Source organism: Nilaparvata lugens, chromosome 2, assembly GCF_014356525.2.
Source record: "Nilaparvata lugens isolate BPH chromosome 2, ASM1435652v1, whole genome shotgun sequence".
Taxonomy (NCBI): domain Eukaryota; kingdom Metazoa; phylum Arthropoda; class Insecta; order Hemiptera; family Delphacidae; genus Nilaparvata; species Nilaparvata lugens.
This window is the reverse complement of record NC_052505.1, coordinates 71,653,554-71,666,342: the sequence shown is the minus strand read 5'-3', so window position 1 is coordinate 71,666,342 and position 12,789 is coordinate 71,653,554. Positions and strand designations below refer to the sequence as shown.

The 12,789-nt window shown below is 36.7% G+C and overlaps 1 protein-coding gene across 2 annotated transcripts in view; it reads left to right on the top strand.

Moving 5' to 3' along the window:
* The window catches only part of LOC111043985 (protein limb expression 1 homolog), a 35,973-nt gene that overhangs the window by 8,239 nt on the left and 14,945 nt on the right, over window positions 1–12,789 (top strand). The window contains exons 1-2 of one of the 2 annotated variants that reach the window (XM_022329034.2): window positions 405–581; window positions 10,241–10,404. In XM_022329034.2, the coding sequence (XP_022184726.1) occupies window positions 10,276–10,404 (129 nt within the window). In that variant the 5' untranslated portion in view covers window positions 405–581; window positions 10,241–10,275. Of the gene's footprint in view, window positions 1–404; window positions 582–10,240; window positions 10,405–12,789 lie in introns of those variants that run through there. The other variant, XM_022329033.2, reaches the window with a different exon arrangement.

Sequence of the window (12,789 nt, the reverse complement as noted above, 5' to 3'; positions counted from 1 at the left end):
CCACTAGATCTCATCCCTGGGAAAACTCGCTGAAGGACATTAAAAAGATAATTATTATTATATTAAGCGAGCAATTTCTGTATATATTTTTATATTTATCTGGTGATTTTTATATCTGGTTATCTATGACCAACGGATCTCGAAAACGGCTCTAAAGATTTTCACGAAATTTGGAACATAGTCATAGAGGAGTAGTCATGGAGTCATAGTCACTAAACATAGAGAGGTTTATGATATGAAAATTCGATTGCACTAGGTCTCATCCCTGGGAAAACTCGCTGAAGGACATTAAAAGGATAATAACTATTCATCCTTGGAAAAACATTATTATAATTTCGTCGTCTGTCGATAACAGAAGATGCGAGTACCTGTGTGGAAGAGAGACAGAATTATGTTCAGCTGTTAAACTATTTGCAATCAATCAGCTTATTCCACGAGAAACATTATCTAGAAATTTTAATCGACTTGATCAAAATAATAATTATGATTTGTTAACATGACATGGTATATTATGATCTAAATTAGTGTATATTTATCATAATTTTCAAAGTTATTCATTATTTTACAGTTTCAAGTGATTGGTGAGTGCTATTTTGTTATTAAATTTGGTTTGTAAAGCTGATTTAAAACTTTTCTGTTTTGAAATGTTTGGACTGAAAATTGGACCTGAATTCAAATTTATGTAACATAACCTACTTTTTGGTGTTTCAGAAGTAGTGTCAAACATTTTAGGGTATTGTTCCTGGATGATAGGAGACTGCAATTGTCGTATTTTAAGTGTCCAAAACTCAGCGATTATCCTTATAGCTGCCATTTTGTTTGTTTTTTTACTCAAGGAATTTTTATCTCAAGAACGAAATGATGTATTGATCTGGAATTTGGCACGAATATTTATGCTACAAAAGACTCAACTTTAAAAAATAGAATAAAAAAATATTGTTGTAAATTTACAAAATGGCGACCGTTTTAAATTTTTGATTGCAAATTTCATGAAAACCGTTCACTTGACAGAAAATTTACAAGAGACAAAAACGTTAGCAAATCTTATCAAGATTTCAAGGATACCTCACTTATTTACAGAGAAATTAATTATTTTCGTATTGCATGCATGCATGACCACTTTCCACAATTTGAACATCAATATTACATTTTTAATTCCAATTGTATTTAAGATGAATCTTTAAAACTCGGTATGGCTCCATTTGGCCATCCAGCTGATTTTACAATGTTTTTCAGATTATCTCTCTTGTTCAGATCATGCATGCTGTACGAAAAGAATTAATTTCTCTTTTATTCTCTGACCAATCTTAATAAATGAGGTTTCCTTGAAATTTTGATAAAATTTGCTTACTTTTTTTCTGTTTTAAATTTTCTGTAAAGTGAACGGTTATCGTGAAATTTGTAATCAAAAATAAAAAATGGCCGCCATTTTGAATACATCTAAAGTTTTTTATTTTATTTTTTTGAAGTTGAGTTTTTATAGCATAAATTTTCATTCCAAATTTCAGATCAATACAACATTTCGTTCTTGAGATAAATGGTAGCTATAAGGATAACCGCTGAGTTTTTGACACTTTAATACGACATTTGTAGTCTCCTATCATCCAGGAACAATACCCTAAAATGTTCGACACTACTTCTGAAACACTCTGTAGTGTATAACCAAAATTCGGGGAAGAAAGAGTTTTGGGCTGTGCCTGTTAGTCCTTCCACAATCAGTTTAAAGAATTGTGTTCTGTTTATCAATAAATAAATAACGAGCGAAGCTCCTCGGTGCCCCGATATTAATATTATTGATAAGACATTATCAATTATATATCATCAAAGTCGATTATTCGAAAGTATTAAATCTATAATGCATCAAAATTCCAATAATGCAAAAAATTCCATTTTTTCTCGCGTGGGACAATCAGATAATGAAACAAATGAAACGCATTCAATTGAAAAAATAATGGAGCTAACGCAGATAATAATGAATAAGTAGGTTTGGCGAATAGCTGTTGATGTGAGCATTAAACTCTCTCATTTTTAATTAGAAGATTACTGTTTGATTCGATACTTCATTAAATAAACCTTTGTATGCATGTAAATAGTTGGTAATATATTCAGTTGCCTGGAGCATTAAATGTAAATTACAGTCTGATAAAATTGATGTTGTGACTGTCGCTGTGCTAACTGCTAACCCGATCCCACTTCTTTCATCTTTCATTGATACTCTCTGTTTGTAAATTTAATAGACTTTTTCCTACTACTTCTTTATTATCACCTATCATGAAGGTAGGGAACTCTCAATATCATTAGCAATGATGCATGACAATAATTATCGATCACATTAGAATGCCAAGTGAAGTGTTTCAAATGGTGTAATTTATTACTGTAAAAAGACAGTTTAGTTTGGTTTACATACGATAGTACGTAGAAGAATAGGAGGAATCAAATAAGTAGAAAGTTTCTGTGTTGTGTGCTGTGTGAAGGTGATGTTGTGCTTAATATCATATTGAATAAAACCATTTTTATTGGAACAATTCAAGATACTAGTTCCGGTTGATACTGTACTTGCTACCCAATTATCAATCTGTAATGAACTGAAAGCTTAGCCTAATAGTAAATACGTATGGCTTTTGTTGTTAGGGAGTCCCTTGCGGGAATGTCCCACCGCCTGAATATATAATTTAATCCGTCAATGGGCCTACGACTGTCATACTTTAGCCGGGACCGACAGTTTAACGTGCCCATCCGTTAACACGGGAGTGATGTGGTTAAAAACCTTTTGGTATTGAGAGGGTTTGAACCCGGAATCTCTATGCTGCTACGCAAGCACTCTATCCACTAGATCACGGATCACTGAAGCTTAATTTTTAAGCAGCACAATTAATTTTGTAGGTGAAGGTTGAGCTCTACTGTCATTGGCCGACGCTGAACCAATTATTTCAAATATAGTTATGAGAATCGTTAAACAACAGAGAGAAACCTAGGCCCATATGCGCTATCTCGGTTTAAACGTAGATGGATCAGCTATTCATAAACCCGGAATGAGAAATGTAATAATAAATGCGAACTTCATGTAACTGTGGATTAGCGAACGTAGATGGTGCATATGGCCCATAAACAAACCTAACAGGATTATATGAGTAAGAATGGAAGACCATTCATAGTGCATTCATACAGTCTTCCATTCTTACTCATTTTATCAGTTGGTTTTGTGGGTTACCGGTACTGAGTTTCTTTCCATGTTGAATACTGTACTTGGTCGTTGGTCGTGTCCAGCGTCGGCCAAACACAATAGAGCTCAACTTTCATTGGTCAACAGCTAATAGCCAATCAATCGTAGGGCTTCACACTCACTATACAAATAATATTCTGCTCCTCAATGATTGAACTTGAGGTGTGGTTAACATTGATAATGTTGTAACAACCAAACTAGTATCTCAGATTATTTTAATATATCATTGGCTTAGACAATATCAAGTCGTTTCCATTAAATAAGTAGAATTTTACTGTTAGATCTTTACTGGATTTTGGAAACAAAAAATCCCTACCTCAAGTATTTTGAGACTGAATTTACAGAAAGTTCCGATAATGAAGGTCTAACTAGGGTTTGAAATAGTAAATAATTTGAAATTTATTCAAATGAAGAGGAATAGCTGCTTTGCGGTCACTTTTCTGATTTTTCTCTTCATCTCAATGTGCTAAACCAAAAAGGACTGTATCACTCTTGTACTGAAATGTATAGTTAAAAAGTTGAACAAATTGAGGAGGACCCAGGGCATATTATGAAGGAGGGCATTTTATTTAATTAGGTTATGCTTGATTAGGTTAGGGATTAGGTTGAGGGTTGGGGTTATTGGGAATTTGTTTCTCATGTGAATTATTTTCAACGAAGTTTTTTTTTCATTATGTCTTTCCCAATCTCACAAACTGTAAAATTAGCTACGGTACGTCATTAAGTAATGTTTCTTGAATAATTATTTATGTTATGTAATGTAACATTATAAGTTTTGCATGAGTGATTGCGCTATTAAAACAATATAATCTTGATTTTATGTTCGGTGGTCATCAACTGATTGTGAATAAGAACGAGGAGTTGTTTGCTTGGAATTATCTTTGCTAATTGTTGTAATACACCAAGGGATAAAGTTGGGACGTATGTTGCATTTTAACTCTATTCTCGATTCGTAAAGTTTGATTTTTACGGCAGTTTGATTACAAACGACTCAACATTTCCATACTGGAATTTAAAACGCAGTAGCCATAACAAATGCTTTTTATTACCGGGTAATTGTCGCAGTAAAATGTACAGGGAAGATTTTACTTACCCGTAATTGTAGTTTACGAGAAAGAATTTTTACAGACTAGCAGGTAATATGTGCTCTTGACTTGAGTAGTGACTGCCATTATAATTCTGCAACGCTCGTGTGTTTTGCCTATAAGTGCAGTTGAGTTGCGGCCAGGCCGCCTGCTCTGCTCAGCGCAGCTCAGCCTCACTGGCCTACGCACTCACTCATCCATGTTGCATCTCTCTACCTCATCATCATTCTGATCTACATAATAGCTGCGCTGAAAGTAATGCAAATATTTATAATGATACCGGCGAGTTCGGTGAGAAACTTGCAAAATTCCTGCAATTACAAGATGCTTCTCAGAGAATATTATTTAAAAGTGCTGTTATCACCTCTTACTCTATTGATTTGGCTACTATCTTCATTGGTCTCTCCACCGTTCAAGTCATTACTGTCTCTCAAAGATAAGACTGCGCAAGCTCTAGGGTTCAATAGAAAAATAAACTGTGGCAGCATGTGAAACTTCTGTGGCATTTGAAAACAGTTCATTGAAGATGTTTTTGCTCGCTGTTAACCTAAGTAAAGGCCAAGAGGTCAAACCGAACCAAGTGGTCAAGTGCACTTCAATTTCACGTACAGCTTCCACATAATACAGAATAATGATGGGTTATTATTGTAATGATAAAGCCCTCGTCAATCATGGTACTCGCCTTCAAACGTGCTCGCTGCTCACTGCTCACGTCCCATCCTTCTCTTTCTCTCTCTCTTTCACTCTCTCAATGTGTAATGTGCATGTGAAAATGCGTGCGCTGGTCTGTACAATTTCTGCTCTGTGTACTGATAGATTTCAATGTGCACTCTCCCAACAATTACTATTCCTCAACAAGGCGAATTCCACCTGATTGAATTAGATAGACTTCAATTTTTTATTAAGGGCAAGTTGTTCTCAATCTACCGTTGTTTTCGCCTTTCTTCTTACAGGAAGAGAATAATGGAGAGAATCTCCAATGAAATTTGAATCTGCACTTTGCTTGTTAGTAAATTGTTTGGAATGTATTCGAAAAATCTATCAACAATGAAGAGCTATTGATTGTTGAATCTGGTGGGTGGGCTTCGGTTTTCAAAAGCAACGCATAAGTTGTGGCTTTTTGTTGTAGAGGTTTATGTCACATTTATGGAGTAAATATATTTCATATCTCTCGTAAAGATAGCCAAATTGGTAGGGCTAATTCTCGAGTTAAAACTCCATAATTATTTCTCGTAAAGTTTATCCAAAACAGTGGCAGTCAGTGACGAGCGATATTGTGAAAAGTTGGTGAAGTTGAATTGTGAAAAGTTGGTGAAGGCCTTCGACGGTTGCTATTCCGCCATCTATTCCGCTGCTATCTGATCAACAAGCCTTATCCACTGCAGACTGCATTGCCTCTTGCTTTATTCCAATCTCTTCTCCGACTGCTCTTTAAATCAAGCTCACTTTTTTGTATATATTATCACTTTGTCATATTGCTATCTTTGTACCGTCCCGGTATTATCTAATGGGGCACTCAGCCTTCTGTTTTGCCTGATTTTAATATTTTGTGATTATTGGCTCTTTAAATCAAGCTCACTTTGTTGGAGTAATTGAATTTCTGGTTTTTTTCAATAATTGGAGAGAGGCGAATGGAGGTTTAGGTGAGGGGTGTCTGTTAGCGTTAGCGGTGGTGGTTGGAGTTGGTGGAGACTAATTTTCCTTAATCTTGGAGATTTCAATTTCCCAATATAAACAATTCTAATTGTTAATTCTCTCCATTATTTCATGCTCACCGTATAAACTAAAAAAAACAAAGCTATTAATATTGACTTCAAAATCAAGCTACTTCCTACCTGTCATAATTAATCATTTTAAACATAGATCAATTGGAGGAAATTATGTTCTCTCATAACCTTTCACTTTTCTATTATTATTTCAATTATTGATATAGTAATTATAGTAATGATGTTCAAAGGAATGAATTACCAATTTCAAATTATAAACACAGTCGATACGCTCCGGAAAATATGAAGAGACTGCAACAGGAGTGGAATCTGGATTGTTAATTTTGCATACTCCTGTTTCCTATTGCTGGGGCAGGAAAAGATGAAATAAAAAATATTCACAGAAGAACCGAGGAAGGAGGAATGCAAGTATTAATGAGAAGGAATGGGGACGAAGAAGCTCATTGGCATGATGAAGATAGAGTTGGGGGGGGGGGGGCGTGTGCATAGCACGGTGAAGTGTCATTGTAACATAAATAATCTGCCATCGGAGAGATATTTATGGCCGAGCTCAGTCGTGTGATTATTGGAGCTGTTGCTGCTGGTTCCTGTGCCAGGGTAAACTATCAGCTCCAATTGACTATTAAGTCCAATTAAAACAGAGAGCATTCATCTTCTTTTCCAATCAAGTTACCAGGCCAAAATGGGTTGAGAATGCGCGTGCGAGCAAGCGTTGATAACGACCAATGAGGCTAGTGCAGGTGATTGCGCGTGCACCACTCAAATGATAATATAGGTAGATTTCTGTGATTTGTACTCATATCGTGCGCTGCACGGATGAAACAGGTCACAGCTTATCACAATAGCGCCCTGCAACTTCCCAATCTACATAAATGTGGGGAAGATGTTAAATTATCAATCAATAACTTGATAATAAGTAAAAAAATCTGCACCCTCAACGCCTGCAATTCTTCATCAAGCTTTCTCCATTGCATTGCCTTTCGCATTGTTTCAATCTCTTCCGACTGACTCTTCCACCAAAATCAATGACATGTACATGACATGTTCCTTTTTCAAATGTGCAACGACAGAGCCCAATTTCAGTGCAATTTGTCAAATTTCCAAGTCGGTCACTGTATTTCAAAGCATTTCTATATATAGTCAGATTTCATAGAAGCAAAACAGGTACCTGAAAATGCCCTGATAACTGCACTAATTTGACCCACGTGTAAGTTAACATAATAATACTCTCAAGCTAAAGGACAACTGTAACAATGTTGTTGCTAATTTAACTTGTCAATTTTACTCTACTCAAAATTTTACTCTACTCTGCCATATTACTCAATTCAAAATTATAATCCAAATTTATAAACTAGTTCATATAAGTTTAAAACCTGGAAACAACTACAATATAACAAAAAAAGAACTTAATAACCAATCTCCTTAAATTCACTCCCATTAGATACTGCTTATCAGAGAATATTTCCATTTTCTATCTGCTTGATTGCATCTTAGCCCGAGTTTGCCAGTACTGAACGATCATCTGCAAAACAAGGATGATATCGTACGTTAGGTCCAGGTGGGATTCATTCCATGTGAGAGGGGCTTTCTTTGAATATCTTCTCATAGCTTTCGATACCACTTCTAGGAACTATGTCAAATACATAGGCGAAAATCTATCTCCACACTTATTCCTAGTCTCCATCTCAAACAATGTCAACAGTTTATCCGTGAATTCAATTCTTCTTCGTGTCTTCATGCATCTTCTATGTAGGTTGCATGATCATTATTTTCCGGATCTTTTGATCTATTCTTATATCTTTAATAATTTGGAAACATATACTATACTCAATATGAACTAAGTCATAAATGTATGCTTGTAGAAAAGTCAACAAAGACAACTTGAAGCTCTCACAATAACGTCGTGATTAATTTCAAGTCTAATATTTTGTTCCGTGCACAAACTGTTGATCCCGAATGTAAATTACGAACATATTCTGATGCAATTATGAACTTGTTGTAAGAAAAGTGTGACTTGAGAATCGAATCGAGATAAAGGATCTGCCGCGACATTTTTTCAGAGGACACAATCAATTATTGAGCCGGATACCGCCACATAGCAGCCAAGCGGAAGTTTTTTGTTGACAGTGCACTGACATTGGCTGATTATTATGTGCAGGGCAGGTTGCACTGCTGTGCATCGGGTTGGTGAACTGAACTTTGGGGTCTGCGATCGCGGTCAAGTGGAGAGGGGGAGTGGTGGCGGTGAGAGGGGCCGCAACTGCAGAACCAGTTGTCACTGAGCCGAGCATCGTCAACGTCATGCGTCCACAGTCCTGTTGCACTCGCCGCTCAACTGTAATTAGCAAACAATGCCACCGCAAAAAATGAGGCTGTGGACGGAGAGTAGGCCTATGTGACTGCGCCCAGGCAAGTCGAGACGCTGAAAAAGTCTTGGCATTATATAAATAACCGACACAATCCCACGAGGAGAAAAGATATTTCAGAAGAAGAAGGTAGACGGTAGAGGATGCGACGGAAACGTTTTGTTGACGAACCGAAGAGGAAGCCAGGCGCATTCTTGTTTCTTGCCCCTCTGTTGACATACGGCGTGGCGGCCATCCTCACTTGATTGCTGCCCAATAAAAGAAAGTCTCCTGCCAGGAAGAAGCACTTTGTGAATGCTCCAAAGAAGGTATGTTTTTTGGAAGAAAAATTAACGGACTCAAGTCGGCAACTCACGAGCAGGATTCAATGTGTTTATCCGCTTGATCACTCAGAAAATTTTGCTCCCAAAACAATCAGAACCGCCCACTCTGCATTGGACGTAGCCAGCCGTTTATCATCGGTAACGAAGTCGGTGCGACATTGAAGAGGATGAGTACGAAGAAGCTGAAGAAGAAAACGAATCAGAAGAAGAAAAAATACAAACAGAAAAACTGGACCCGACAGCATTTCAGGTTAGAGCGAAGAGGAGATGAGTGTGAGTCACCAGCACGCCACTAGCCACTAGTTGCTGGCATTAATGCATTCAAGTGCGACCTCTTTCTCTTTGTTGTTCTATCCAAGATGGAGCATCAATCACTCCCAATACCGATTCGACTCCTGATGTAAGCTTACCATCAGTTCAATGCCAGCCAGCCTTGCAGCGTGATGCCCGCCATTTGATGACATTTCACATAGAGGATCGGTTTGTGGGAAAAATTGTATGATCTGTGTGTCAGGAAGCAGCTGTACATAAATTCTATTGATTGAGTATAGTAGGAAAAGTGATCATTCCAATTGCGATCTATTTGACTACTTTGACTTGTATTTTGGTGTTGTTATAACATTGTTTAATGCTTTCAACGATCAAGATTTTGATTTAATTTGTCTTTGTTATAACATTGTTCAATGTTCTTAAGAATCAATTATTTTATTTTATACTAGCAGGTAACCCGTGCTCCGCAAAGGTCCAATTACAAACTTGTTGAACTGAAATCTTGGAGAATTTGAAGTAGGCCTATAAGCATCCTCGGTAGATTAAGAATCTATACGAAGAATTTCAAGTTAACCAGTCCAGTAGTTCAGACGTGATGATGCGTCATTTGTGAATTCCCTATCCCGTACGGGTATAAGTCGATTCTTTCCTTTATCATATTATAGATTTGATTTGATCCAATTACAATGTGTATGAGCAGTTAATTACCGATAGTTGGTGGCTTGGTGCATTCCAGCATAGAAATATACCAAAATCACATGAATCAAATCAAATCAAAATATTATTCGCAATTCAAAAACAAGTTAAAAAAGTTGAATAAACTAGGACAAAATAAATATGACACTTCAAAGATTTCAAGTATAGGATAAAAGAAGACAGGATTCCCTATTGTATTGTGTCCTTACAGATTAGCAGACTTCCTTGTTGGTTAATGTTTGATTAATGTATGTTATGTGAAATCTGTTGTGTTCTATTGACGATTAGAGTTGAAATATGAAGGATGGTAGTATTATATTAGATTAAACTTTGATGTATCATGTACTGCGAAAGCTTTGCTCCCTTAATGCAGTTTCATAATTATGACGAACAAGTAAATAAAGAAAGAAGAAAGAAAGACAAATACAAAGTGCAAAAAGAAAATAAGAAAGAATTTTGCTAGAGAATTAAAAAGAAAGGAAAACCCGATATGAATATCACTGGCTAGCTTCTTCATATTGATTGAGTTTTGTTGTGTTGTGTGTTGCAGTTGACGTTGTGGAGGCATTGCAGGAATTCTGGCAGATGAAGCAAACGCGAGGTGCGGACCTGAGGAACGGCGCTCTAGTCATTTACGAGTCGGTGCCTTCGGCAAGCGCCCCCTACGTCTGCTTTGTTACCCTACCCGGCGGCTCCTGTTTTGGAAGCTTCCAGGTCAGAAGCAATAATTTATTATTAACTATAATGAATCAAATAAATAAATCTCAGTTTAATTATATTATACTTGATCATAATGAATGATTAGAATATTTCTTTAATTAAAAATAATGCATTTGGGCACTTGATAAAGGGACCCGAAATCGTTACTTAAGGAGATTAAACGTTACTTAAGATTCTATCTGATAAACTATCAAGTAGCCCTGTAGAAATGGATGATCAATTCATATAAAACACACTACAACTGATTAAAAACAAAGATATAATACAACGATGTAAACACTAATAACAATTAGGTGCTTAGAGTAATGTCCTGCAAAGAAGAGAGAGAGGAAAATAGCTTACCAGCTATGGTTTTTCATGTAGTACGGTTAGGGTAATAGGCAAGTTGAGCAGAAGGGAAAGGATATGAAAACGGGGGAAACAGGAAGGAGAAAAAGAAGAGAAGTTGAAAACTCAAGCACAGTAATGACTTTACTGTACCGTACGTCTCCAATGCTCCAATGCACCAACTTGGGGAAGTGGTGTTGAATTTGTTCATAATCAAGGATCTTCCCGTTTTAAAGCGATAGTGTCGGTACAATAAAAAATAAATTGTAGTCAGTCCTTCCAAGTCTACTCAGACAAGTCAAGACATCAAGCTATGTGACTGCGAGACAACATTACTTGGTGATTGTAATAATGATAATAATACTTGTGTTTGTTCGTGAGGAGCTACATGGGGAGTCATCGAGAGAGAGAGAGTGTATGTGTGTGTGTTTGTGTGAGAGAGAGTGAGAGAGAAGTGAGAAAGAGGAATGTGAGTGAGGGGAAGCGAGAGTGAAGAATAAGTGCGTACTTGTTGGTTGTAGGCCAGTTTCCGAACGATTTTCAAACTATAATTACTAGCACTGTTGCTCGGCTTCTTTTGAAAAGGTGACAAAGTCTTGATTGTTTCTTTGTCCCTGCTTGAGTGCAGCGCCGCGGGCGTTACATGTTACGGCGCGGGAACCAGACCAACACACAGTTCCCAACTTTGCTTTTGTTTGTTCCTCACACTGAAACTCTGCTACAATAATTTTCTTGTTCCTCTGTTTTTTCCTCGTGTGTGCTGGACTTGGACAGCGGACATGCTCCCACTGCATTCACTGCACCCCCCACCCCGCTACAATGCTTCACATTTGTTTTCAGGACATTGACGGTTGCTATCTTTGTCTTCTCTCCTCTTCATGACAAAAACATCGCCTCTGTAGTGCTTAATCATCTGTAGATTGAAGATGGTATCATATCAAATTATATCTTCAACTTATATCTCTAAAACATTTGGATTATTTTATTTAATATTGCTATAGGAAGTTGGAAAATACCAAATGCTCCAAATTGAAGCTAGTATCAAATCAAACGATATCTTCAACTTGAGAGAAATGTAGATTATCTATCTAATGGCTCAAGATAGATCAAAAGCTGTAGATCCACCAATCTCATTATCCTCCCGCTTATCTGGGCATCATACTTGGGAAAAGAAATACCATTACTGGAGTGCTTGTTCATCTGTAGATAACAGAGTCATATATTCAATGAATAGTCCAAAAATACTGATGATTCCAAGAATGATTCAGAAAGCTGCTTCTTAAAAATTTTGTATTCCAGTGATTGATGATTGTCAGAGAGACATAATCAACAACTTGATGTTTCCAAGACAACGTTGTAGTCCAGTCAAGGAGAGGTTATAGAGGGAAATGTTTGGAAGACAATTTTTGACCCCACAGTTCTGTTGAGGGTAGTAAGGAGGTAAACATATCAAAAGTCCCCACCCCAATTTCCAAAGAGAATTCAATGCTCTACAAACCTACGGTGGTAAGCATCAGTTTTTATTATGCATTGTTAAAGAGTTAAAAGCCCTGAAAGAGCAAAACAGTGGATAAAAACCTGTTATTTTAACAATTTCACTCCTTGAAGAGCGAATTCAATATCTCCTGAACTGTTGGGGATATCATAAAATTCCACTGAACGAAAAGTGTAGACAATTTAGCAAGCTTCATTTTCGAATAGTTAGTTATGTCAATTGAAAAGGTGTAGGAAATTTCGTAAAAGTGTGAAATTATACATCAAATTGAAGAGAATTCAATGCTCTATGAGTTCATAATCAATATGGATTTTTTCCGTCTCTTTTTAAAAAGTTATGAGAGCAAAAAAATTGGTGGCAAACGTGTTTTTCTCAAAAATGTGCGGATATCTTGAAAACTAGAGGAGATATAAAAAAAGTTGTAGGATAAATTAATATTGTAGGAAATTATGTAAGCTTTTATTTGTTATATGACAGTCAAGTCCTTAAGATACACAGTTTTTGAGTTTTATGCGAGAAACCAAAAAATGGTACCTTAAACCACCCCCACCCCCTTA